Here is a 26,020-nt window from a genome sequence, read left to right on the forward strand (position 1 = left end):
AAGTGAATTTGACTCGCTGCAATACGCTTCCAACCTCCCGTTTGCTTGGCGCCGCCAGTGTTTTGTCCCCTGCTAATGCCCCGTGCTGGCATGGCACTCCACCACACCGCTGCTGTTTCCCATTAAGCAATAGTTACCAAACATTTTTGCTTTTAAACCCACTGTGGCTGCGCCTTTTACGTGATGTAGCGTACTCCCTTCAGCCTCGGACACCGTCTGAGTTGTTACTTGCACAGGGTGTTGCTCTTCGTTTTGGGGTGCCGCTTTCAAGACATTGCTTTTTTATTTATTAAGGCGTCTCTTAACTAGTTCCTGTGACAATGATGCCATTTTAGTTATTAATTGTCATACAAATAATTGCTATTTATTACATTCTTTCGTATTCATTTTATGCCACTATAATAGTATCAGCCTTTAATTGTCCAATAATACACATCCACCTTATGATGAAGAACCATTATTGGCATTGAAAATTGGAACATAATATTTTGGGTACTGATGGTAATTCATAATCTATTTGTGGCATCGTCACATTAGCTTAAAATTCCTGTGACGTTTGAATGAAAATGTATATGATTATGGATTAGCAAAATGATTACAATCAGGCGACTAATAATTGAGACGGCACTAACTGAGAGTGATCTGTGTCTGGCCTCAGAGACCAGAGGAAATTTAAACGACGACAATTTTTTTTTGTTTTCGTAGCGTTCAAATTAAAAAAAAAAACATTTGTATCGTGTGCAAGAAAAACAAAACTGTGCATTTTGTAATGGAGCTTGTTTGATGCTCACTTCCCTTCTTAAATGCTCCTTGCCGTGCGACTTTTTCGCTGTTCACTCTGTGTCGTCTTCATGATCAGGAAACTTGCTCCTTTGTGCACAGATCCACTGTGATGCAGGTTTCCCCTCACGCTGGGGATCTCAATGTCACTGACCTTTCCTTCAGGGGTTCTCAACCTTTTTTTTCTTTGGACCACGATCCTATTCTTAGGTCCCGAAATTCTCACGACAACAGCAATCTGCAAACTCTTCCTTTCTTCCTCGTATTCATTACTTTCAAAACTGACATTTTGAGTGCATTACTGGTCAAAATATTCCAGATTTCATATTAGGAAACAATTTCATGTGAATTTGTTTTACCGCTTTGGCGATGTTTATTACATGGTAGGGCATGGATGGAGCTCCAAATTGATTATGTTGAAATAATTTCCTATCAAACTAAATTTATATTTAAAAATATATCAACGAACATATCCGTCTTAGAAACGTGCCGTGACCCTTTGTGCCGATCAAGCGACCCCACATAGGGTCGCAAGCATAAGGTTGAGAATGTCTGCTTTACCTCGTCTCATCTTGACCAACATACTAATAAAGCTGGGCTAGGGCTGCTTACTTAAGGGTTAGTTTCTATAGTTTTCTTTGCTTTCTTCTGTTCAACTGACTTTGTAGAAGTTTGCATTACTTTTTTTTTTTTTCTGCTTTTGTTCAGCCTTTTTTTGTTGGCCTTAGCAGCATTACTAATGTACAGTATCATTCATGTGTACCCTACAATGTTTTTATGAAACATGAGATTCAAGGTTCAAGAGGTTTATTCGTCACATACATATTATTATTACAGAATGTGCACAATATTATACATTATTAATATTATGCACATTATGAACATTATTCTATCATTTCTTTTTAACCATACTCACATCAATGTCCTCATTCATTTTTTATTTATTTTACTGTTAATGAGAATAAATACTGATAATAATTAGTAATAATCTAGTAGAATCTTAATGACAAGGATGCCATTAGAGTCAAGGCTTGCTCCGCTCAGTAATTTAGGTCCTTGTGTCTCGTCGTGTCTCGCCGTCGCCTTCCTCATTTTTCGGCCCTGACCTGCAGGATCAAGCCTCTAAGGACAAGGCCCTGCAGAACATGGCGGCGCTGTCATCGGCACAGATTGTCTCCCCGAGCCTGATCAAGAACCAACTTCCACCACTTCCAACTGGGCACTACCCCCCGCAGGCTAGGGTGAGACACTTGACAAAACGCCTCGACAGTACTCGCATGGTTTTTTTCCACATCATTTGGAATCTCACAATTTCACTTATCTATTTCCCAATTGCATTCATAAGGAGATATAATTTAGTAGGACTAGATATGAAGGCCTAATTATGATAGCTGGTAAATAGCACCAATCATATTGAATCAATATTACAATGAATCAATAGTATCAATATTATGTTCCTAAAATATAAACAATAATCAAACAATAAACCCAATATTAATGTGATTTTATGCTCCGTAGTTCTGGCCTGCACCAATCCCAGGACAGCCTGGACCATCTCAGGAGTAAGTAATTCCCGCTATTACTGCCACTTGGTTACGGATGCACTGATACGGATACTGGTATCATACAAATGATAAAATAGAATACTGGCATATCGGCTTATCATAATATCCTTGACACAAGAATCAGATACCAAGACCCATGTCTAATACAGATAGATTCAGATCCTGAAGAAAAACATCTTAACCAATTGACACATGAGGGGGGATTATATGGGGATTATATGGCAATCTATATTCTATAACCTATTGGCCCCAAACTAAAGGTCTAAGTATATACTGTTTTGCAAAAGTTAGATTCAATTGGATTGTTAATCAATCACTGTATTACAGTCTAAATAAAGGGGCATCGTGCACCCCAACACTAGGTGACTGTGGTAAAATTCAGGTGTTAAGTACCAGTTCATCTGGTGTAGAATCAACACTGAGTGAAAATGGGAGAGGGGAGGGTCAATGAAATGATTACTGAGTCAATATGAGTGAGGGAGAACGGTAAGAACAGAGACACAAGATCATTTTTTCGGCTAGTGGGGAGTACTGGAAGCCACTGGCATGTTTAACGGATCACATTTTTGCACATCAGGCTGGTTCTAGAGCTCAACCCGGGAAGGAATCTTGGGCTTGGTCGCACCAGCCATGCGTAAGTTCCTCGCAAGGCAACACTGCACTGCTTCGACGCTCTACTGTTTGTTTCCTGCACTACTGTAAACCACCACCAGGCTGTGAAACATGCTTGGAATTCAATTGGACATAAACCAATAAGTAATGACTGAACGTAGGTGTGCAATGTAAGAGATGCTTCCTTTTAAACAGCCTTGACGTCACAGAAATTTCAAGGAAGTAGTACATTTAAAATATTTTCGTATAATGTGTATTTGCCGATGCCTTTTTTTTTTTGCATCATATTCATAATTAACAACGCAGAGGTGGACTTACGCCTAGCTGGTGCAGCAATGTGCCCATGCCAAGAAAATAACTTTTTCAGAATGACTATTTAAAACTTGTTTATATCCAAATGAAAGGCAAGCCGCATGAAGGGGCCTATTCTAGTTCACTGTGTTAGAATTTGCATTTCTTCTGTCACACTTCACAAAATTTGATGTAAAGAGCAAATGTAATGTTATGCCATTGTCTCATTTACCATTTGTTCCAGTATCAAGCCTTTTGCACAGTCCCCATACCCAAACCTAGCAGGCCCTGTACCACCACCCATATCAAGTGAGTCATTTCTCCTGTAATTTTTATTATATTTCATGTACATTTTACTTTGAACTTTACCCACTGTTTATCGTTGACTGGCTATGGCAACAAGCTGATAATATTGCTTGTGTGTATCACGTGTATCTTGCCCAGATTACGAGCCCCTGGCGCCCCCTCCTCCGCCGGCTGCCACAGCGGTGCCCGTGTGGCAGGACCGGACCATCGCCTCCTCCAAGCTGCGGATGCTGGAGTACTCAGCGTTCATGGAGGTCCAGCGGGATCCAGACAACGTGAGTGAAGATTAAAGTTACATAAATGACAAATCATCCGATTTTGTTACGCGTTATTGTACAGATAAGACAGGGGAAAGGGCTTTATGTGGTCCATTGGTCTCCTCTAAGTTAATATTGATAATTAATTTGCTAATTAATTCGGTTAATTTGATCATTGAATTTGCAATTTCATTGAAATTGTAAATAAACAAATATTTCTCATCTATTATTTATTTCAAGGTTACTCGAATGGATATAAAAAGAAAATCACAGTAGAAGTCCACTGGACGCATTGGCGCAGCGGCATGGCTTGCAGTTACTGCTTTTTGTTTTTTGTTTCAACTGCGCCCAGCTACCCAACCTTTTGAATAGAAAAAGGAAACCATCCAATTCTTTTGAACGGCCCTTTGGTAGGAATTAAGGAAACGAGTCTTGCTGGATGATGAGCCCTTACTTTTTTTGTCAAGTTTTACAGTTTTACGTCACGTTGTTTGTTTAAGCTGGCGTCTCCTGCCACCGGACAATATTTCCCCCTCTGTGTAGGAGATAGCTTATGCTCCTCCCTCGCCGGGAGGTGCCCTGGCTGAAAAGGAGCACACCCACTTTCACATCAGGTTCACAAAGCAAAGACACACACGCACTGGTCTGACTGTGAGGTTTTATTTCAATAAGTTATTTTACTATTATTATTTAAGTGTGAAAAATACTGTTTATACTTGTTCTACACTAAAATAACTAACTATAGTACTGGTTTTAAATTTGTTTTAAATACAAAATGATAATTAATATTTGTATTATCCACTATCCTGGACACCTCACCTCAAATCAGATTAATTTATACTAATTATAACAACCCACCAATGAACTTTAACCCCTGTCTCCCCTCCCCCCACAGTCATACACACAGAGCATTACAGTAGTTATTTGTGGCAGACTGCTATAAAACATTTTTTTTACACCTTTTAACTCTTTAAATCTTTACAAAAAAAAATTAAATATAAAGATACCGAAACCATACCGTTACTGTGGCCCCAAAAGCGTGATACAGCACTTACTGAAACGTGAGCTCACTGAACCGTTGCATCCCTAATCTATATATATATCTATATATATATATATATCTCCGTTTCGCCTGCCACACACCACCCCAGTGGGGTTTTCAGGGCCCTCTGACACACAGGCGAGTGGGCAATGTGGAACAAGCCCGGAGCAGATGTACGACATGTCATGATGAGGGGGATGGGGGTTTTACCAGTTGCTGGTTGATTGATCTAATGAGCAACAGCAGACCTGCCAACCTGCACGCATTTTGTGTACCAATCATGCAATTCTTAGTCAAATTATACAGGTACGAAATGCCAGCTGAAACTACGCCACAACAACAACAAAATATATATATCTATATTCAGTGTGTGTGTGTGTGTGTGTGTGTGTGTGTGTGTGTGTGTGTGTGTGTGTGTGTGTGTGTGTGTGTGTGTGTGTGTGTGTGTGTGTGTGTGTGTGTGTGTGTGTGTGTGTGTGTTTGTGTGTGTGTTATTGTAATTGAATTACAGTAAACAAACAATAAATCGATACAAAACAATACAGTCCATTTATTGGGTATTTAAACTACAGTCCCTGGGATTGGACCAGATGCTACGACCTGTGGGTCTGTCATCCCTCCCTCCCTCCCTCTCCTCTCAGTCACCATCTGCTGATACACAGTGGTTCTTTATTATCCACTGACGCTGCACTGCTGAGGTAACATGGGAAACGGGGGAGTAATAATCAAGCACAAAAATGTGACCGTAACGTTAACATACAAAACTTGAGATGCACCGACCGATCGGCCGGTGACTGCAATTGGCCGATTTTCAGCTTGATCGGTCAGGACTGTCAGATATATTATCAGATTATGCGCTCACGTACTGTACTGGTAAAAATGCTCCGATACTCAAACCTGAACCAACGTAATGTAGCGTAGTTGCGTAGTTGACGTTCAAAAAAGAGCAAAAGGAAATGTCGGTTGTTTGGAGGTAAATTAATAAGATTAGATCAATTTTTTATCTATCGCCTGACAATATCCCAAGATAGTGCAGAATGCTTATCTACTGCTGTCACAGTGGAGCTCCGATCGTGAAGAATGGTTTGGACTCTTTTTTTGAGACTCGGTTCCTGACGAGTCACTCAGTAAAACGAGTCGTTCGATTTGACTCAGTTGGTTTAATTCATGAACCAGTGAACGAGATTGAGAAGAGTCTGCCATTTTTATTGTATTTCTTAACTTTTTGTAATAATTGCAATTTGATTTGTTATGGCAAGGACCATATCAATATAATATAAATGCATATTTGCACTTAAAAGTGAAAGACTTACATTTGAAGTTTGAACTGGACATTTCCATGTCAGTTATATGTTGTGTCCTACTAAAACTCAGTGAGAGTTACAGGTTGAATTGTACTAAACCTTGGTGAGCGTCTCATATTCTATTTTACTAGAACTCAGTGACCGTTCCATTTTATATTTTATTGTATTGGAACTCTGTGACAGTTTCATGTTATATTTGATTTTATTGGAACTCTGACAGTTTCATGTTCTGTTATTGTTCTGTAATGAATAATGAACAATAGTAAACACACAATGTCAAATCAGCAATCTCACTTTTGTGGGAACTGAAAATTGCAGCGGTAGTCCCTATGTGCAGCTGTCCTATCACGTGAGCGTGATCAGATCATGGGATGTATTTGTCATTGAGGTACAGAAGTTCGGAAATCAGAATCTGCAGGTCAGACTTCAGGTCAGAAATCTAAAAAAAGGAATCGGCAAGAAAATGTCAATCGGTGCGTCTGTAGTTGGTAAACATGTTCAGTAACTTTACAAGATGATGCATTTCAAGGGGTATATTCAAATGAGATAAATTACTATACTGTATATAGTTAGTCGTAGTATTTGGAATACGGTGTGATTATCCTTGTTACTAGACGGCTACAGTGTGAATAACTGATGGAGTCATTTAGCTGCAGTAACTCAAACACCACAGAGACTCTGTTACACTATGGTGGTCCTCAAAATATTTTCCCAAGGTTGGCAGGTCTGCAACAGGCATACGGCCACTCTGAGCCTGGGCCCCACACAGGTGTGGCTTGAGCTGCTGCTCAAACCACACCATCCCCACACCACAGCATATGAAGACATTATTTTATTGTTTAACATTTTTTTCACATTTTGGACACAGACTTTGGTTTGGGGAACATCTGTTGTCGTCTACTGAGTAAATTAATACAAAAAGTGTTAAAAAAATGTACAATTGTGTAAGACATCTATTGTGTGAGTCACTGAGTGCTATTTATGTAGCACCTATCAAAAAGGAAGTTAAAAAAATGTGCATGCAGGAATAAAACAGGAGACAAAAAGTTTAAGGTATTTCAAATATACGAGCCGGTGCGCGTACCGGCCGGAGCGCGGGTGTGGATACTCCACGCTACTTCTACTGGGTCGTTGGGTCGTTCATGAACGATCTGATTCTTTTGAACGGCTCCAAATACTTTTCTTTCCAAGTTTTACAGTTGTATGTCATTGTTTGTATAAATTGTTGTATCCTCTACTTTTTTCTTCCCAATCACACTGGAAACACGTGTTCGTTGAAGGTGACACACCAGAAAAAAAAAAGAAAAAGAAAGGCATTTCTCCCACCATTGGGAAAGGTGCCAATCGCCTTTGTGTAAAAACAGTATTACAGTTCTGCAGATGCGTGCTATCCAGCAGAGGGCCTCCATCTTATCTTGCCTCTCCCTCGCTCTCTCTCTCTCTCTCCCTCTCTCCCCACTGCAGTACAGCAAACACTTGTTCGTCCACATCGGGCAGACCAACCCCTCCTACAGCGACCCCCTCCTCGAGGCCGTGGACATTCGGCAGATCTACGACAAGTTCCCCGAAAAGAAGGGCGGCCTCAAAGAACTTTACGAGAAGGGCCCTCAGAACGCATTCTTCCTCGTCAAATTTTGGGTGGGTTTCGGCATCGGCCCCGCACTACTCACGCGTTGTCTGTCAACAATGACTCAGAATGACTGACTTAACATTGGATTTGTGTGGTTGGAGCAGCGCATCGCTCAGTCCACGTGGAACACATACTTACTGCTACTGCATACATCTCTTTATCTTGTAAAGGTCGACTAGACGTACTCGTGTGTGGTCATGTCGGGTGCTTCAACAGTTGCATCAGTGAGATTTGCAGACGTGCTGCCGACGGGAAGTCGAAGGACATCGGCAAAACTCATCTCTATATCCACACATCTTGGCTTTGTCTCCAAAATCAGGAACCGCGTGCCGCATTCCATTCCCTGTCTGTTTTACGAGCAGAAGCAGCGGATAATACACGACCTCTAGTTTGGGCCATTTTAGTGGGGGCCGTCCACCTCCGCCGAAAGCCTCCACCAAACAGTGTGGATTCTAACTCAGCGTGTTCCCCGCACAGGCTGACCTGAACAGCAGCGGAATGCAGGACGGGCCCGGATCCTTCTACGGCGTCAGCAGCCAGTACAGCAGCGCCGAGAACATGACCATCACCGTTTCCACCAAAGTCTGCTCCTTTGGCAAACAGGTGGTCGAAAAAGTAGAGGTAAGGTTTGTTTCACCCCGAATGTTTTTTTTTTTCCTATTCATATCGTGAACTGAGCATCGTGCCCATACTCAGGGTGCAAAGCCCCGCTCTATTAAGATGTCAATGCAGTTTAATTCATACAATTATTCTACTTAAATTATTGTTTCATTAGCGTAACATTTTAAATTGTGGTTGTATATTCTCTAGTAATACTTATTATTTGTCGGTGCCATATTGTCGTTGTTATTTACTTTTTTATCTTTTTCCGTTCAGGTCAGCTTTGCGGTAATATGTTGGATATAACAGGAGTGATAGTAATAGTGTTGTGCGTGTTTTGTTATTTTACGCCTTACAGACAGAGTATGCCCGGATGGAAGGAGGAAAGTGTGTGTACAGGATCCATCGCTCCCCCATGTGCGAGTACATGATCAACTTCATCCACAAACTGAAACACTTGCCTGAAAAGTACATGATGAACAGTGTTCTTGAAAACTTCACTATCCTACAGGTAAAGTGGGGTTAATTATGTTGGTTCACCAGATTATTCATTTTCAAAACCAACTTAAAGGATAGGTTTCGCCGTTTTCGCCAAGCCAGGCATGATTCAAATGTTGTTTCCCCGCCATTTATAACTGTTCATCGCACAACCACGCTGAAAGCTTTACCATCGAGAAACTCACCACTCAGCTGCAGCTTCTCACTGTGCTTAGAGGCAGTACATCGGGGCCAACGTTTAAGCCTTTTAAAAAACATGCTGGAACTCACGTTATAGTCGGACAGTCTTTATAAGTTATACCGGAAAAGGGTCCAACGTGCTATCATAAGAGACTAGAAACAGGAAGTTGCATCGCTTCCTACTGGCAACCAACTTTAGCCAACGTCACGCTCTGGTTCTGGATGTACTGCGGCAATTGATAAAAAAGAAGTTCAAAATTAAATGTGATACTTCCGTTAAAAAAATACACTCGGACACGTGCGGCTATCATGTGAGTTTCCAGTTTTTCGGAAAAGGAGATTTAAGGTTTTCTTTCTCGACTGCCTTCAAGCACTGTGAGGATCTGCAGCAGAGAGTTTCTCGATAACACCTTGCTCAGCAAGGTTGTGCAACGAGTGGTTATAAATGATGGGAATCAGCATTTTAACAGGGTTGAAAAATGCCGAAACCTATCCTCCAACAGGTATTCTCCACGACATGTTTTTGACGGTGTGTTTCCTCTCTCCGCTAGGTGGTGACAAACCGCGACACCCAGGAGACCTTGCTTTGTATAGCGTTTGTTTTTGAGGTTTCCACGAGTGAACACGGAGCCCAGTATCACGTCTACAGACTCGTAAAAGACTAACAGCCCTTCAGGGAGGTTTGGGAAGAGGCTGCCAATGCGTGACACAATCTCTCTTCAGAATACTCAATTATCCAGGAAAGGACATTCAGACAATGTTAGACTGGACAAAAAGAAAAGAAAAAAAAAATTTTTGACGCTATTTTATTCTTCGAAAAAAGAACCTCGTAGGTTGGCGGGAAAAAAAAAAAAAAAAAAGAACCGCTTCTCGGCCGACAGCAACGGACTTTGAAGAATTTTCAAATAATCAACTACTTTCAATGTATTGAGACACACTAGATGAAGTATCGCTGTTGCAAGGACATGAGATGGGTCTTTTAAAATGTTTTCGTTGAGGGAATGAGAACGTGTTCAGGTTTGTAAAGACTATTATAGTATTCGGCGGAAGACGCGAAGCAATAAGAACACTGTGTGACATTTGCGAGAGGACAAAGAGCGAGGAATAGTAACACGGAAGAGGAAGTACAGAACCGTAAGACAGTCAGGACGATAAGTGCCTTTTCTCCAAAGATTTTTATCATTGCCTGCCGCTTTGGATTGCGTTGTTATTACTACCTCTTTTTTAAAAACAAGCAGAAAGAAGCCAGAGAAGTACATTTTGAGTAAGAACCACGACACGACTATGCATCGCTCTCACGGATCTGCGGCAGGTCTCCGAGGCGTACTTCTTAACTGGGGCACAAAGAGAGGGGCGGGACGGAGTAATTACTTTATTTGTTTTCATGTAAGCTGTTGGAGTTTATACAGTCCAAATGTACAGTGCGAAGATTGATTGTGTTACCACGCCCGCGTAGCCTTTGCCTCGCCGCGCTTTGTTACACACCGTAGATAATCATGTTGGACAATATCTAACAGATTTCTCGAAAAATTTGAAAGCCTCGTACCATTGCTTGCCTCACCTATAAATGGGGGCGATCCCGTTGTTATCGGATTCCCACTTTTTTTTTTTGTTGTTGTTTTTTTTTTTTGTTTTTTTTTTTCCTTCCAAGTTCTGAGATGTGCGCATTGGTGCACTTATTACGATCAAGAAGAGGTTAAACAACATCAGTGCTTATTTTCTGTCTTGAATTATGTAGCCTAATTAAGATTAATTGTTTATGTACTGTGAGTCAACGGATGCTAAAGGAATATGTGTTACATGATAGGAGTATTTTGGGGACTTTATGTTCATATTTTGTGATTAACTTAAACTTGGCACAGAGACCATATTTGCTCAATCTGAAAAAAAAAAAATTAAAAAAAGGAGAAAAGTCATCAGTGTTTAAAAAAATAAAAAATAAATTAAAGGTGTCCAGGTGTTGAAGCCACGTGTGCGGTTCCTTCCAGTTCTGCACATGGACTTTTATGATGGGTAAAAAAAATAAAAATAATAAATGCATGTATCGTCAATGAAATTGTGTCCAACACAGACAAATTAAATACAAGTTGTCTGGAACAAGAGCTATCGTCTCTGTGCCGCCGAGTGTGACCATTGATTGTTATTTATATAGGGCTTGGAAACAAATGGTGGGAGGGCAGGGCAGGTTCGTGGTGATTTATTGATCATTTTACCATCGCAATAGAGATGCTTAAAGTGTCAAAAGACAGCCAAGTATAAAGACAACAACCATCCCATGGGTCTCACTAGACAAGTGATAGTGCACTGTCTGGCTCGCTGTGGGATTTATTCACTGGAGGATATAACTTCACACAAACCAGACGCTATACTGTTATCTAGTTTTCACAATATATCACAATAAACGGTTCATTTGTACGGACTAGAGAGAAGTTTAACTTGTCCACCGTTTGGGTGTTTTCTCCGCCAATACAAGCAACAGGTAAAAATGGATGGGTAAGGATGTAAAGGGGGCGGACTAACTACCCCCCACATGCCATCCTGTGAGTCTCTCTAGTCCGTATGGCTGGAACCATGTATCATAACCGTACTGTTCATAAACTGCATCCAGCTTTGAATGTCAGAAGCGAAACACAATAACCCTCCTCTAGCAGTTTTCTCATTTTTCTTTTATACAGAATTTTTTTTTTTTTTTTTACCATTATCATAATTAATATGTTTTGTTCTGACTCTGTTTTATTTTTTTTGTTTTTTTGTTTTTTTTTTGACTTTCAGTGTATGCCATATGCTTCACTGAAAATAACGTGTGATTGTGTTGATATTGATAATGAATAATGAGATATCTAATGTATCATACTCAGAATGGTGTGGGTAGGTATTTTGGTTAAAAGGTGGTTTACTGTTGTCTTGGTTACGATTGTGCATTGCAATTTTATATTTTCTGTTATCTTCTAAATAGGGATTGTAATATGTAATCAAACAAATGTATCTAACAATCAAAGACGCATGGTGCCTTTGGGGCCATTTGCCCCAGACTACATAATAAATGTGTTTTTAAAATTGTTTTCTCCACGCTGTTGGCTTTTCTTCATTACGTCCCCACAACCCCTTGTGCTGTATCTTTTGACAGAGAGCTGGAGTTGGCACATTGAAGCGAGCGATACATTGCATCTTTCTCAGCCATGTCCTTAATACTGTACGCCTATACGCCAGGGGTTCCCAAGCGGAGGTACATAGCCCTCAAATGAATGGCAGTGGGTGCATATGTTGAATATGTTGAATATGTTTTGCGCTTCAAAAAACATTTTTTTTTTGTAATATATATTACAATATGTAAATGATTTTTTCTAAATGTTATGTTATATATTTGTTGCCATATATATACATATATATATATATATGTGTGTGTGTGTATATATATATATGTATATATGTGTATGTGTATATATATATATATATATATATATATATATATATATATATATATATATATATATATATATATATATATATATGTATGTATATATATATATATATATATGCATATATGTGTATGTGTATAAGTATATATATATATATATATATGTATGTATATATATATATATATGTATATATGTGTATGTGTATGTGTATATATATATATATATATATGTATATATGTGTGTGTGTGTGTGTGTGTGTGTGTGTGTGTGTGTGTGTGTGTGTGTAAAACTATAGAATAGTGTATAATACATATTATATAAAATATATTATTATTATTATTATTATTATTATTATTATTATTGTTTATTAAACCGCGAGTGAAGCAAACGTGAACTCCCACAATGCAACGCGGGCCGGCTCCAGTCAGGCGGTCGTCGCTGAGTACGCGGTGGTGCGTTCCATTTGAACTGGGGAGTCGGAATTTCCGAGTGGAAGCAGAGGAAGCGGAGGAAGCCGAGGGAGCGGAGGTTCTCAGGCGGCAGATCTGGATGAGCGCCTCGTTCCGGAAGTGGAGTTCGCCTGCGACAACCAACCAACCAAACTACTAAATAATAATAATAATAATAATAATAATAATAATAAGTTGTCAACCAACCTGGTCTCCACCTCAAATAGCCCCAGCTAACGGCATTAGCCTAACGGTGTCACAGGTCCTGTGAGGTAAGTTTGACGCGGTATGCTAACAACTAGTTAAGACAACTGACCGCTCTGTCAGAAGCGGCCCAGTAAACGAACTGATTTGAAATGTTGTGCTGCGCTTACTGCTCTAAGAGGTTGTGCTGCTGTTACTGCTCTAAGATGTGCTAATGTTAATGCTCTAAGATGTTGTGCTGCTCTTACTGCTCTAAGATGTTGTGCTGCTCTTACTGCTCTAAGATGTGCTAATCTTAATGTTCTAAGATGTTGTGCTGCACTTACTGTGCTAATCTTAATGCTCTAAGATGTTGTGCTGCTCTTACTGCTCTAAGATGTGCTAATCTTAATGTTCTAAGATGTTGTGCTGCACTTACTGTGCTAATGTTAATGCTCTAAGAGGTTGTGCTGCTCTTACTGCTCTAAGATGTTGTGCTGCTCTTACTGCTCTAAGATGTGCTAATCTTAATGTTCTAAGATGTTGTGCTGCACTTACTGTGCTAATCTTAATGCTCTAAGATGTTGTGCTGCTCTTACTGCTCTAAGATGTTGTGCTGCTCTTACTGCTCTAAGATGTGCTAATCTTAATGTTCTAAGATGTTGTGCTGCTCTTACTGCTCTAAGATGTTGTGCTGCTCTTACTGCTCTAAGATGTGCTAATCTTAATGTTCTAAGATGTTGTGCTGCTCTTAATGCTCTAATATGCTGTGCTGCTCTTACTGTTCTAAGATGTGCTAATCTTAATGCTCTAAGATGTTGTGCTGCTCTTACTGCTCTAAGATGTTGTGCTGCTCTTACTGCTCTAAGATGTGCTAATCTTAATGTTCTAAGATGTTGTGCTGCTCTTACTGCTCTAAGATGTTGTGCTGCTCTTACTGCTCTAAGATGTGCTAATCTTAATGCTCTAAAATGTTGTGCTGCTCTTACTGCTCTAAGATGTTGTGCTGCTCTTACTGCTCTAAGATGTTGTGCTGCTGTCACTGCTCTAAGTTAACACTTGCTGTTGCCTGACTGGACATATATAATTTCAACGACCACGTTCACCTCGTCCGTCATTGTTACGCGCAAATGCGATCACATTAAGTCGACACAGTAGATGGAAGTTGAGGGTATTTCATATCCTATATACACTGTACTGTGATGCTTTTTCAATGACTCTTAATAGTTCGTAATCTCTCATCCTTTGATATTGTTGTACATATAGGTTATACATTTTGTTTTCTACCCTGGTACACACAGTATAAGTTCTGATTTTATTTTATATTATATGTATGTATGCAAATCCGGCCATTTGCTATTTTTGACCGTGCCAATTGGTTGATATGGGGGTTTATTGTGATTTTTGGTTCATTGCACATTGCCAGTTTCAAATTTTTAGGTGTATTGTATGTGACCATTTTTTCTGTTTGTCACACAAATCTGCAACGTTCATGTTGGTAGGATATTTTGGATGTGCATTTCACTTTCAGTTCAGTCAATGAATCAATCAATGTTATCACACAGGCTGAGTTTAATCCTGTGTCGGTATATTTTTTCTGTTATTTAGAATTATATTCAAATTATGTCGGATGTCTGCTTGCTATAGCTATGACACTATTTACACAAAGAGAAACAAAACCAATTTAACATTATTCATCCTGTTTATATTTGAACTTTTCCCCAAAGGTAAAGAAACCCATGTCAGCATTCTGTTTGTTTACAAACAGAGTGTGTTGAATCACTGGCCATTGCACTGTCTTCTCTGTTTGCAAATTGATCACCCCATCCCCAAGTAGATATTAGTGTAAAACTCAGATTATAACACATTAATGAGCGATACGTTAAACTCGGACATAATCTGGTGGTATACAATATAGCCACTTTTCCGTGATAAAGGCAAACATTAGGTAAAATTTTGCACAAGATTAGCATATTACTGTAAAGCGTATTATGCTAGAGAATACATTTTGAATTTAATATTTTGTTTTGCATGATAATGATGCCTTTAATTTCTATTAAAAAATATATATTTTTTAAAGAACCACTACAATCTTAACATTTATTTAGTTTTGTTGTGGCAATTCTTTCCTAGTACTCTGCCATATCCTCTCTAGGTCTGCAAATCATCACTTCAGTTTTCATGACTCTTAAGCTGCTTTCACACACGCGCTCCGGACAATATCCAGATAATCAGGTCCAGACATTGTCCGCAGTTAGCCTTTCACACATGTAAGTCACAACTGGAGGTTGTCCGGGCCAGATGCATTTACAGCACCTTGTAAATACTCTGTAGATATGTTTGGTTTAGATGAGGGGCGGAGCCTGGGTAGAGCGTGCAGGATGCAGGAAGTGACGCAATGATGCTGCAGGGTTTTAGCACACCCAAGATTGCAGACGAGGCTACCAACGTATCTATTTCTGGCGTTGATACTTCATGTATTTGGACGTAATATAAATGAAAGAGTGGAAAGGAATATAAAGTAAAGCAGAAAGTAATACGGAGCAGCTCCGCTCCATGTAAGAAGATCCGCACAAAGGTAAATAACTGGCGCATGGTGGAGACTTCATCAACATGCTACACGCCCACTCGCTCCCTGTGAATTCTCCGGACAATTACCTGCCCTGTTCACACATACTGCTCAATCGGACATTACGCAGGCTTTGTACTTGGGTGCTGGCTGGGTAATGTCCGGTCGAAATGATTCGGACATTTGCGTTCACACATACAGCTCCTCTGGGTAATGTCCGGATAATTTCAGGGTTGCAGTGCATGTTTGAAAGCAGCTTTAAAAAAGAGTTTGCTTTGACATTACACGTTTGTTGATTTTTGGCTGGGTTGCATTTTTTTAGGTGCGAGAGTGTGCTTTTTTCTTTTTTTTTTTTCTTTTTCTTTTTTTTTTTATAAAGGATACTTATTTTTGCTTTTGTCTTTTGTTCAGAATTGGGTTTACAGCAAATATCAAACGTAAATAAGCCAAAAATAAGATAATATACCATGACAGACTGTGTTTATTTATTTATCTCCACACAGAGCCGTCCCAGCAGATCCAGTAGATCCCTGTCCACCCACAAGCACCAGGCAGGGTCTCCACAGCTCCACTGACATGGCTGATAGAGACAATGTCAGTCTCAGAGTCTTCTCTCTCAACTGCTGGTCAGTGACCATGCTTCACTTTTCATTATTATTGTTTTGTTATCTATAAATACATATTAGGGGTGTCACGATTTCGATTTGAAATTGAAAATCGATCGAAATGAGCGTTCAATTTTGAACCGGAAATCACAGCCAGGTTCGCGATTCTCCCCTTATTTTTGTGGGTAATGTTGTACCACATGGTCGCCAGATTGGGGCGGTCAAGATCCGCCGGTAAACAAATGCAGTGTGCGCTGGGGGCCGTCGACTGCGGCTCGCCCTGCTGCAAAACAAATTTCATGACGTTTGGTTCGGAGTTGGGAGAGCTGCGGTCGGCCCCACGGAGGGTCCGCTGCGCCGCATCCCTCAACGAGCACCACACCCGCCCACCCAGCACTATGGCTGCAGGAGTGAAATCCAAATGGAGTTTGAATATTACAAAAAAAAAAAAAAAAAAATCCAATTCATTTCAGTATAAATTAATCCAGTTTGTTGCACAGCGAACACACAGCAGAGAGAAATATTCCCGGTAACGGTGTGCCAAGTCCGGCGCGTCTCCCTCTCCTCTGGCGTTTCACTGTGTACATGGGAGAGTGAGCCTTTGACCACAATGTCCAGTAATTCCACAGATCTAGCAATGAAAGTGGAAATAAACTCGACCATCACTGACGGAATGTTCTCGAGTGCAGACGTTCCCAGCTTTCGGCCCAGGTATTTGCCACCGGGCCGTGAGAATGCGGGGGGATTTTTCAGGAGCAATCTGTGATCAGCAGCAGGTAAAGGAGTAAATTAAATACATCTCGAGATTCATTTTGCTTTGTTTGGAGTAAAGATCGCTCTGAACCGAGCTGCGGAGCCGCAGGTAGTGATTTTCCTTTTACTACCAGCGTTCCCCTTATTGTTTATTATTCTGAAGTCTAGTTTTGCTAAAGCTCATAACTGTTTAGGTGTGTTGTTTTTATTATTGAATTGCATATTATTATTTATCATTTGTAATATTCAAATAAAAATTGCTAATTGAGAGAGAAGTGTTTTTCCTTAACAAATCAAGAGTGTTTGCCAGTGCTGCAAAAAATTAATTTAAATCGAAAATTGAATCGAATTGTGACACCCCTAAATTAAATTATAAAAAAAATTGTGTGTGTTAATTTTATTTTATTTTTTCGCTTGGGAGGTCCAATTGAGATACAATATCTCCTCTTCCAGGGAGTCCTGGTCAAGATGGTACCAAAACAACTTACATTTTATATTGCATTGCCCAATATTAACAACCAACCCAAACCATTTGTTTTATTTGCATTATACAATTTTAGAGCATGAGTGTGGGAACATAATGATCAACTTAAATTTCAAAATGTTCTTCAATTGAGACATTCAACATGTTTATGTGGGTCAAAAAAGCCGTAAAGTCGGTTTTCCTTAATGTTTTTATTGCTGGTATCAGATTTTTTTTAAATTAGAAATACAGTATGCTCTGAGATACCCTAATTTAGCTTTGATGCTGGACTGACAATAGTAAGGGTTCATTCCTCAAAATGTTGACCATCTTTTATTTTTCTATTTTTATTTTATTTTATTTTTTAGGGGGATCCGCTATTTAAGCAAACATTGTCCTCAGCGATATGCCATGATAGGGGATCTGTTGTCCAGGGAACAGCATGATGTTGTTCTCCTGCAGGAGGTTGATGAAGCACACACATGCTCACTCACTGTTTCAATATGTACACATTTGCTCACATCTGTTAACCTCACTCACTTCATATTACAAAGTGTATTCATTCAATTTTACTCTTGTGATTTTGGCCCTTTCTTCCAAAGCACTTTCATAGCAACCACAGGTTTCTAGTTTGCGTTACAACACTTAGAATGCATTGACTATCTCCATTAGTGTCACACTCGCCATACAGGGTTACAAGCTTACAGTACGATACTCATTCACAAGTTAAATGTGATGTGTTTAACGTTATTTATATCGTTTCGTTTATCATTTTTAGGTTTGGTGTGAGAAAGACTTCCATTCTCTGAAAAAGAAACTTGCCACTAGCCATCCTCACTCTCATTACTTCAAAAGGTATTTTTTTTTTTTCACAAGTATTTTCACTAAATCCATTTTATTCATTCTGTGCGTGAATTTTAATGAGTTTCACTGAACGTATTTATGTGAGAGAGAGAGAGATCTTCCCAGTTTGGAAGCCTAATGCCTCCTTGACCTCCATACCAAACCACAAGACCTGGATTAAAGAAAGGTGTTATTCTAATCCTGTTAGAAAGTGACATGAGACTAAAACCTGACTCGAGTAAAAAAAAAAAAAAATGGTCAGGTTGAAATGACTTGTGTAGGTCACACACGTACACAAAATGTCCTATTGGAGCCTCGAGAACACCAGGGATTATCTTAATTTACTTTTTTTTATGTCATTGTGGTTGTTTTTATTTCTTTTAATCCAACAGGCCATTATTGCATTGCATTGCTCAAGTGCATGACCGTCGTGTAAATTCAATGTTTTATGACTGATGTTGGACCCAAGACCATGTGCTGTTTGTCTACAGTGGAGTCATAGGCAGTGGACTTGCCATTTTCTCCAGGCACAGAATCCATGACACGTTTCTTTACAGATACTCCTTGAATGGCTACCCATACATGGTAAGTTTGGAAAGAATAAAAACTTGGACAACAATGTATGCACATTCCAACAGGGACTAAATTGAGCAAATATTCGGTTAAATAAACAAAATAAATGCACAGTGAATCTTGCTTGCGGTCCGCTGGTGCAAAACGGAAACTTTTCAGTCGGCTTTGGCCCTGGGGATTCACAGGAGGTTGAAATATTTTACTTCTTAAGCCCACTTGGAACAGGATTTAGAGTGCAAATGCTCCCTTTTCATTCCCTCAAAATGGAAAGGATTACAGTTAATCAGATTTACTCGGTCCAAAGAAAGATGACAACCCTTATTTGCTCCTATAAAAACGTAATCTACGAGGAAAATAAAATACTGTTTCCAGTCGTAATTCCTTTTGTAAAATCTCCTAGTTTAGCGGATCACGTCTCCTCTCGGCAGATCCTCCGTTGTTATTTAGATTATTGTATCCTTTACCCGCCACCTAGGCACACCATGGCGACTGGTTTGGAGGCAAAGCAGTCGGGATGGCCATCCTGAAAGTGGGCGACATCACGGCTCATGTCTACGTCACTCATGTAAGTTTTACCGTCGGGAAGTTCATTGACACCAGTGTTTCACATCGTAACCAGGATCCCTCGTGTGTGTGTGTGTGTGTGTGTGTGTGTGTGTGTGTGTGTGTGTGTGTGTGTGTGTGTGTGTGTGTGTGTGTGTGTGTGTGTGTGTGTGTGTGTGTGTGTGTGTGTGTGTGTGTGTGTGTGTGTGTGTCTGTGTGTGTTTTAATAGTTGCATGCAGAGTACTGCAGAGAGAAGGACCCCTACCTACCTCACAGAGTCGTTCAGGTTTGGGAACTGCAGCAGTGTATCCGGTAGATCGATTTTACTTAACAGTTAAAAACTTTGATTTGTCATTGATTCATTTAATTCCTTATGCTTTCCATGAGTCCTGGTATTCCACACACTACACCACACACAACTTTTTTCTTAAAGAGTAATGAAACACACTGGTTGATATGAGGAGATATGAGATATTAGGAACTCTTGAATACAGCATTGCCACGTGGGAAAACATTTTTTTTTTTTTTTTTTTTTTTTTTTACAGATTTTCAAAATGATGAGAATGAAGTCAAAATTCTGACTTTAATCCCAGGCTTCTGAGTTTAAAGGGGAAACTCACTTTTTCAGGGCTTGTTCACATACATTTGGGTCTCTGATGGGACTACTAACACACAAACTGTGAAAAAAAAAAAGACAACTAAGTCAGTTTCATGTGAGCAGTCTTTTTCAGAAAACATGTCCTAAAATGAGTTGTTCAGCTTCGCTGCCCTGATACACGTCATCGCAGTAATATACGCCGCTTCAGTAGAATTAGAACCACCTCCCAATCTGAGTAACTCCGCCCACGCCTGGAGCGTGACCGGACCCGCGAGCATCAAAGCTAAGAGCTAATCATGGGAAGTGCTCTGTTGTTGGCTGCAGAGACCAGCACAAACCTTTTAAAAGAAAGAGGAATTAATACCAACTGTCTGTGACAAAACTGCAGACGAGGGAAATATAACTATTTTTAAAAAATAATTCTGCTGTGTGTATCCACGTTAGGTTACTGTAGGCTGCGGCACGCGATCCGCTCCGCATTTCCCCAAACAAAACCATAGATGTATTTATTTTATTGATTTTATTTTATTTTCCAGAGTTTCCATAAGTGAATGAAACAGAATAAGCCCCAAGCCCAGCCGCATCCCGCGGTGCTCTAAGCTCTGCGCTGATCCGGACGGGGTGTGTGTGTGTGTGTGTGTGTGTGTGTGTGTCTGTGTGTATGTGTGCTTGTCCACTGACTGTACTGTAGGCTGCGGCGCGCGATCACCCATGATGTATTTATTTTATTTTCCGACGTTTCCGTAATAGAAGGAAAAGCCCGGCCATATCCCGCTCTGCTCCAAGCTCTGCGCTGGTCCCGACACCGCGGTGAAAATCAGAATAGACGTGTAAATGAGGCCTTGTAGATCTAATATGAGTGGAGATTGAGCAACTGGATTGCTTATTTCTCACCTCAGATTTTGTTTAGAAACAAATTTCCGTGGACTGATGAGGTGAAATCGGTGAAAGTTTACCGAGTAAATAAAAAACGAAACCTGGAAGCTCCGACCCCATTGGCTCACAGACGTGGCGGCCTCGGGAGGATGGCTCCACCCACTGAAAAAACCCATTTTCAGACAGGGTTTATTTGACGCATGTTAGAATCGCTCAAATGCATAATCTGAGTGGTATTTTCAGCAAAAAACTTCAAAAACTTCTTTTGGGTATCCCAGAGACCATATATTAACTTGGTGAAAAGGAGCAAAGTAGGCCCACTTTAACATCCAACATGTCAACATATTAACAGCTAATGAAACACGGTTTAATGTGTCATTATTCTTAATGTAAAAGAATTCTAGAGTCTGACTGTATTCTAGAAACGAGGTGGGATTATTTATACAATTGTCTTTTTTTATTTTCTATTTTTATTTTTTATTTTATTTTTTGCCTTGTAAGCTACACCTCTGTTGGAGCAGACGTGGTAATTCTGGGTGGCGATCTCAACATGCACCCTGTGGATCTGGGCAACAGATTACTAAGGACGTACACAGGCCTCAGAGACTCCTATGTAGAAACTGCAAAATTTGACGTGAGTAGGAACAAAAATGCATTAGAAGAGTGTGTTTTTTATTGATGGGTTCCATTTTTTTCGTATTGTTTGTTTTTATTATGTATTTTGCTTTGTCTTGTAGGGATGTGAAGATGGCATGACTTTAATAGCTGATAACCCTTTCATCAATAAGAAAGACATTTTTCCCTTTGAGAATGGGATCAGAATAGATTACATCCTGTTTAAGGTGAGAAGTGAGATTTTGTGCTTCCTATTTCACGCATTTATTTGTTTGTTTGTTGTTAAAACCATTTTTATTTTATTTTTTCTGTGGTCCCTGCATGCTGGATAGACTGGTTAAAAATGTAATACTAATAGATCCGCGTGTGACTAAACGGCATGTGTTTATTGTTCAATGACAAGGGATCTTCCAAAGTGGACATTCGCTGTGAGTCCATGTCCACCACCAAAGGCTCAGTCCCTGACCATCCTTTCCCCTACTCAGACCATGAGGCGCTCAGTGCCGACTTGAGGCTGGACCGGCTCTCCCAGGCCGGAGACAGCGGGCAAAGTGGGGAGCACGATCTCAACGCAGGTACTCTTCAATTTCCGCTCAGCAGTGTGACACTTTCACGAGCAGTTCAGGGGAAGCTGAGCACGTCGCACCACTTTCTCAGGAGTTTGGTGTGTAACAGAACTGATTCGAAGATACCTGCTGCTTGTTAAGTCATCGCTCAAAGGCTTGGGGCAAAAATGTCTCAGATCTGCTCTTATAATATGAAACAGGAGGGCTGTTGCAACGCTAACATTTAATTATCATACAAATAATAAACAATTTAATTGTCTTTTTGGTTCATGTTATGCCACTATCATAGTATAAACTCACACTATCATATTATAAGCTCATAGTCGTGTAATAATTCACACCCACGTTATGAAGATAAGTCATTTATTGACATTCAGCATACAACTGTAGGCAGACCGTTAATTGGCCTCAACCCAACCGATGGAAACACACCTGATTCATATTTTATGTGTTGCATTATTGCATGCATTATTTGAACTGACTGCACAATAAATTGCAGTCAGTTTGAATGAATGCAATCAGGCTCCCAGAATGTGTAATAATTGTGACGCCACTACGGTTCAGACCTTTTGCGACCACTTCGCTGGCGGATTAGAACCAAGAACCGCTATCGTCAGGGGCTGGGGTCGGGGACAAGCCAGCCCGGCCAAAACATTGTGACCACCATTTTTTTGTTACCGCTTCGGCAGTGTGGAATCCATGGACATACAATCTGGTCTGTGGAGCTCTCAAGTGGACATATTGTAAAATATATCATATTTTATTGAGTCGGAGCACACTTTTTCTTTAAATGATTACAACGCCCAAGTTGCGAGCCCGCGGACTCGAACTCGGGCAGTCCGTGGAGCCCGGAGCACCAGCAGCTCACTCGGCAGCGGCAGCGCTGCTGATCTTCCGGGCTCCGGACTGCCCGAGTTCGAGACCCCTCGGTTTTTAACATTCACTACAAAATTGTACCGGTTTTCACCACAATTAAAAAAAATAATAATAATAATATTATACTTGTTTTCAGCGCTTACATAGACATTTATCATGTTTTGTCCCACGCCTTATCTAATTTAAAAAAAACAAAAAAAACAATGAAGCACGAATAGTGTTTAATAATAATAAAAATCATAATAATGATTATTATTATGATTTTTATTATTGTTAGTTTATCATAATAATAATTTACCCCCATCCTGATGTGAAGGCGCATGCAGATGTCTACAGTGACGTAATGACGTGGCTCTCTAAACCGGTTTTCCCGTGGAAAAGCAAACCGGTTCTTAGAAGGTTCCCAAGTTGAACTAATTGCGAACCAGCACTAGCACCAGCACTAGCACCAGCACTAGAACCAGCACTAGAACCAGCACTAGAACCAGCACTAGCACTAGAACCAGCACTAGAACCAGCACTAGAACCAGCACTAGCACTAGAACCAGCACTAGAACCAGCACTAGAACCAGCACTAGCACTAGAACCAGCACTAGAACCAGCACTAGAACCAGCACTAGCACTAGAACCAGCACTAGAACCAGCACTAGCACTAGAACCAGCACTAGAACCAGCACTAGAACCAGCACTAGCACTAGAACCAGCACTAGAACCAGCACTAGAACCAGCACTAGAACCAGCACTAGCACTAGAACCAGCACTAGAACCAGCACTAGAACCAGCACTAGAACCAGCACTAGCACCAGCACTAGCACCAGCACTAGGTTGGCGTTGGTGGAGAAGGGCTATCACTGCCCCTCAAGTAAAGAGAACACATGGTGAAGCGGTGTTATTTATTAGGTTATTATTCTACTCAACGCTGGAACAAACTTCCAGAATATCTCGGACTTGTCCCAACGCTGACCACGACTCCAGCACTTTGACCTTTTATTCATGTTGATTTAGTTTTGTCTTTTTATTATTTTATTTTGTATTCATCATTTTACCTTGAATTGTCCTTGTGCATGAAATGTGCTTTACTATAAAACTTGCCTTTCAGCTCTTCCGCGGTGTTGACGTGCACCTTTTAACCTCCTTCTTTTCTCACGGTTGAAGGCAAGCTGGCAGAGCTGGTGGACATTGTGACCGAGGCTCGGACCGAAGTGAAAGTAGGCCTGCACTGCGCCGAGCGGATGCGCTACACCGCCGCTCGCACCGGGGCGATGGGGCTGGCGCTGCTCCTGCTGGAGCTGGCCATCGCCGCCGTGCCCTGGCTGGCCTTGGGGGCCGAGCAGCCCTTCCCTCGCCTCTCCTTCTACCTGCTGGGGGTGCTGTGCTTGGCCATCCTACTCACCACCTCCCTCCTGTACGTCTTGTACACCATCGAGTTGAAGGCTCTCCAGGGCGCCGAGGACCAGATGAGGCTGGCCGTGGGCAGCTTGCAGGAGAGGCTCCGGGGCTTCCCCCTGCGGCCCCTCACCGCTCGGTGCGGGGCCCCGGAGGGCCGGGGGCCCCGGACCTTTGGACCAGAGGAATAGGGCGGTAGAGAGCCACAGCTGATCTCTTGAGACCTCGAAGGGTAACGCTGCGTGTTCTGTCGTAATTATGCCTTTGAGATTTCGTTTTTGCTCTTTGATGCGCACTGCGGTGAGACGGGTCGACACTGAAACGGTTAAACCACAACGAGATGGCCTTCATTCTGAGAAGGTAATACAGCGGCTCATGCTTGTTTTCGTTGCTTTTTTTTTTTTTTTTTTTTTAACAACTAAAATAAATCATGTATGCACCAACTCAGTTATGTTTCCAGTTTGACCACACAGCAGCTCCGTTCTGTGAACAGGTAGTAAAAAGCTCATCGTGACACTGTGGACGTTAAAACGTGTGTTTTGAGCTCTTCCCCTCAAACTTGAAATCACAGGGAAGAATGTTGGCTCCCAGACACAGTGGAAGTGGGACCAATTATTTCATTTTAACTTTGTCTTTTTATTTGTTTTTGAACAGTATTGATTTAGCTTTGCCACTTAAAGCTACATTGAAGAAAATTAATTGTGCAACTTATAGTTGATGAAAGTGATCGGGAATATCACAGTATCACCTCACGGATGCTTCACTTACTAATTAGATAGGTTATTATATATAGGTATATATATAGGTATAGTCGCAGTGTAACGCCGTTCAAGGTATTTAGATTTTTCTGCTGGTCAAATTATCAAATGCTTCCAGTAGCAATAAGCACATGTTTGCAGTGCAAGAGAGAAGTAGAATCCTGCATTTATCATTCAAAACATTTCACAGGTCTGTTATCACACAGTTTGACAAAATGAATGTCAGTTCCATGGCGCTGTGCTTGTTTGTAACACAGTCCACATTCTGGTGCGCTATCACCTACAGAACAGATGGGAATGTACTGAAACGTCTTATTAAACAGGTAGACTACCAAATCTAATCACACAAGACAAATCTGCTAAAGTATATGATGTGCACACATGCACACACACACATTTATAATTGTTATTATTATTATTATTATTATTTTATTTTTTATTTTTTTTTTGTCTTAGTGTTCAAACCACATATTCATTAATAAGATATTTTTTCTCAAAGCAGTTCACTAAAGTGGATTTGACTTGTTGGGAGTAAATATCACTCACTTGAGGTCAATCATTTTTAATGCTGTCTTATATCTTTACTTTCCTTCCGTGTGTTATCAACTGAAGTATGGTTTGCATGTTGGATCTTACCTCTTGAAATCATTTTGAAGGTTAAAATAAAAAATGTAATTTGTCTTTTCTTAAATAGGACGAAATGAAGGCCTACTTAATAAATACTACGAATCAAATCCTTATTGCAACAGTATTGCATTGCTTTTATTCCATTGCATGTACTGTATGTACGGTATGTATGTATGTATCATAGGGGATGGCTCAATACATCCTGGCACGACTGTTTAGCGGTGTGAATGGGGGCGTTAATATCCTGAAATA

General features: G+C 40.5%; 2 protein-coding genes across 12 annotated transcripts in view; both read left to right on the forward strand.

Annotated features, from left to right (window-relative positions):
- The window catches only part of tead3b (TEA domain family member 3 b), a 34,474-nt gene extending 22,340 nt beyond the window's left edge, over positions 1 to 12,134 (forward strand). For 6 of the 11 annotated variants that reach the window (XM_080000577.1, XM_080000574.1, XM_080000578.1 and 3 more), the window contains 9 exons: positions 1,893 to 2,021; positions 2,299 to 2,342; positions 2,923 to 2,979; positions 3,493 to 3,557; positions 3,693 to 3,829; positions 7,622 to 7,795; positions 8,265 to 8,408; positions 8,746 to 8,898; positions 9,617 to 12,134. In XM_080000577.1, coding sequence (XP_079856703.1) covers positions 1,893 to 2,021; positions 2,299 to 2,342; positions 2,923 to 2,979; positions 3,493 to 3,557; positions 3,693 to 3,829; positions 7,622 to 7,795; positions 8,265 to 8,408; positions 8,746 to 8,898; positions 9,617 to 9,730 — 1,017 coding nt within the window. In that variant the 3' untranslated portion in view covers positions 9,731 to 12,134. The remainder of the gene's footprint in view (positions 1 to 1,892; positions 2,022 to 2,298; positions 2,343 to 2,922; positions 2,980 to 3,492; positions 3,558 to 3,692; positions 3,830 to 7,621; positions 7,796 to 8,264; positions 8,409 to 8,745; positions 8,899 to 9,616) is intronic. The other 5 variants (XM_080000579.1, XM_080000582.1, XM_080000584.1 and 2 more) reach the window with 1 other exon arrangement.
- Positions 12,135 to 12,993: 859 nt separating this feature from the next.
- smpd2b (sphingomyelin phosphodiesterase 2b) lies at positions 12,994 to 25,858 on the forward strand. Its single transcript, XM_080000905.1, has 11 exons — positions 12,994 to 13,205; positions 16,189 to 16,311; positions 17,875 to 17,971; positions 18,285 to 18,361; positions 18,841 to 18,934; positions 19,398 to 19,487; positions 19,696 to 19,778; positions 21,442 to 21,574; positions 21,678 to 21,782; positions 21,959 to 22,130; positions 24,153 to 25,858. Exons 2-11 carry the CDS (start codon positions 16,262 to 16,264, stop codon positions 24,572 to 24,574), a joined length of 1,323 nt encoding a protein of 440 aa, XP_079857031.1. The 5' UTR covers positions 12,994 to 13,205; positions 16,189 to 16,261; the 3' UTR covers positions 24,575 to 25,858.
- The last annotated feature ends 162 nt before the right edge of the window (positions 25,859 to 26,020 follow it).

Source organism: Zeus faber (assembly GCF_960531495.2).
Source record: "Zeus faber genome assembly, chromosome: 5".
NCBI lineage: Eukaryota > Metazoa > Chordata > Actinopteri > Zeiformes > Zeidae > Zeus > Zeus faber.

Bases quoted from the DNA above. Each gene is read 5' to 3' on its own strand.
- smpd2b (XM_080000905.1), top strand. From the start codon at position 16,262: ATGGCTGATAGAGACAATGTCAGTCTCAGAGTCTTCTCTCTCAACTGC. The intron at 18,362-18,840 runs GTATTTTTTTTT...GTTTGTCTACAG, and splicing joins CACTCTCATTACTTCAAAAG to TGGAGTCATAGGCAGTGGAC. The intron at 18,935-19,397 runs GTAAGTTTGGAA...CCCGCCACCTAG, and splicing joins TGAATGGCTACCCATACATG to GCACACCATGGCGACTGGTT.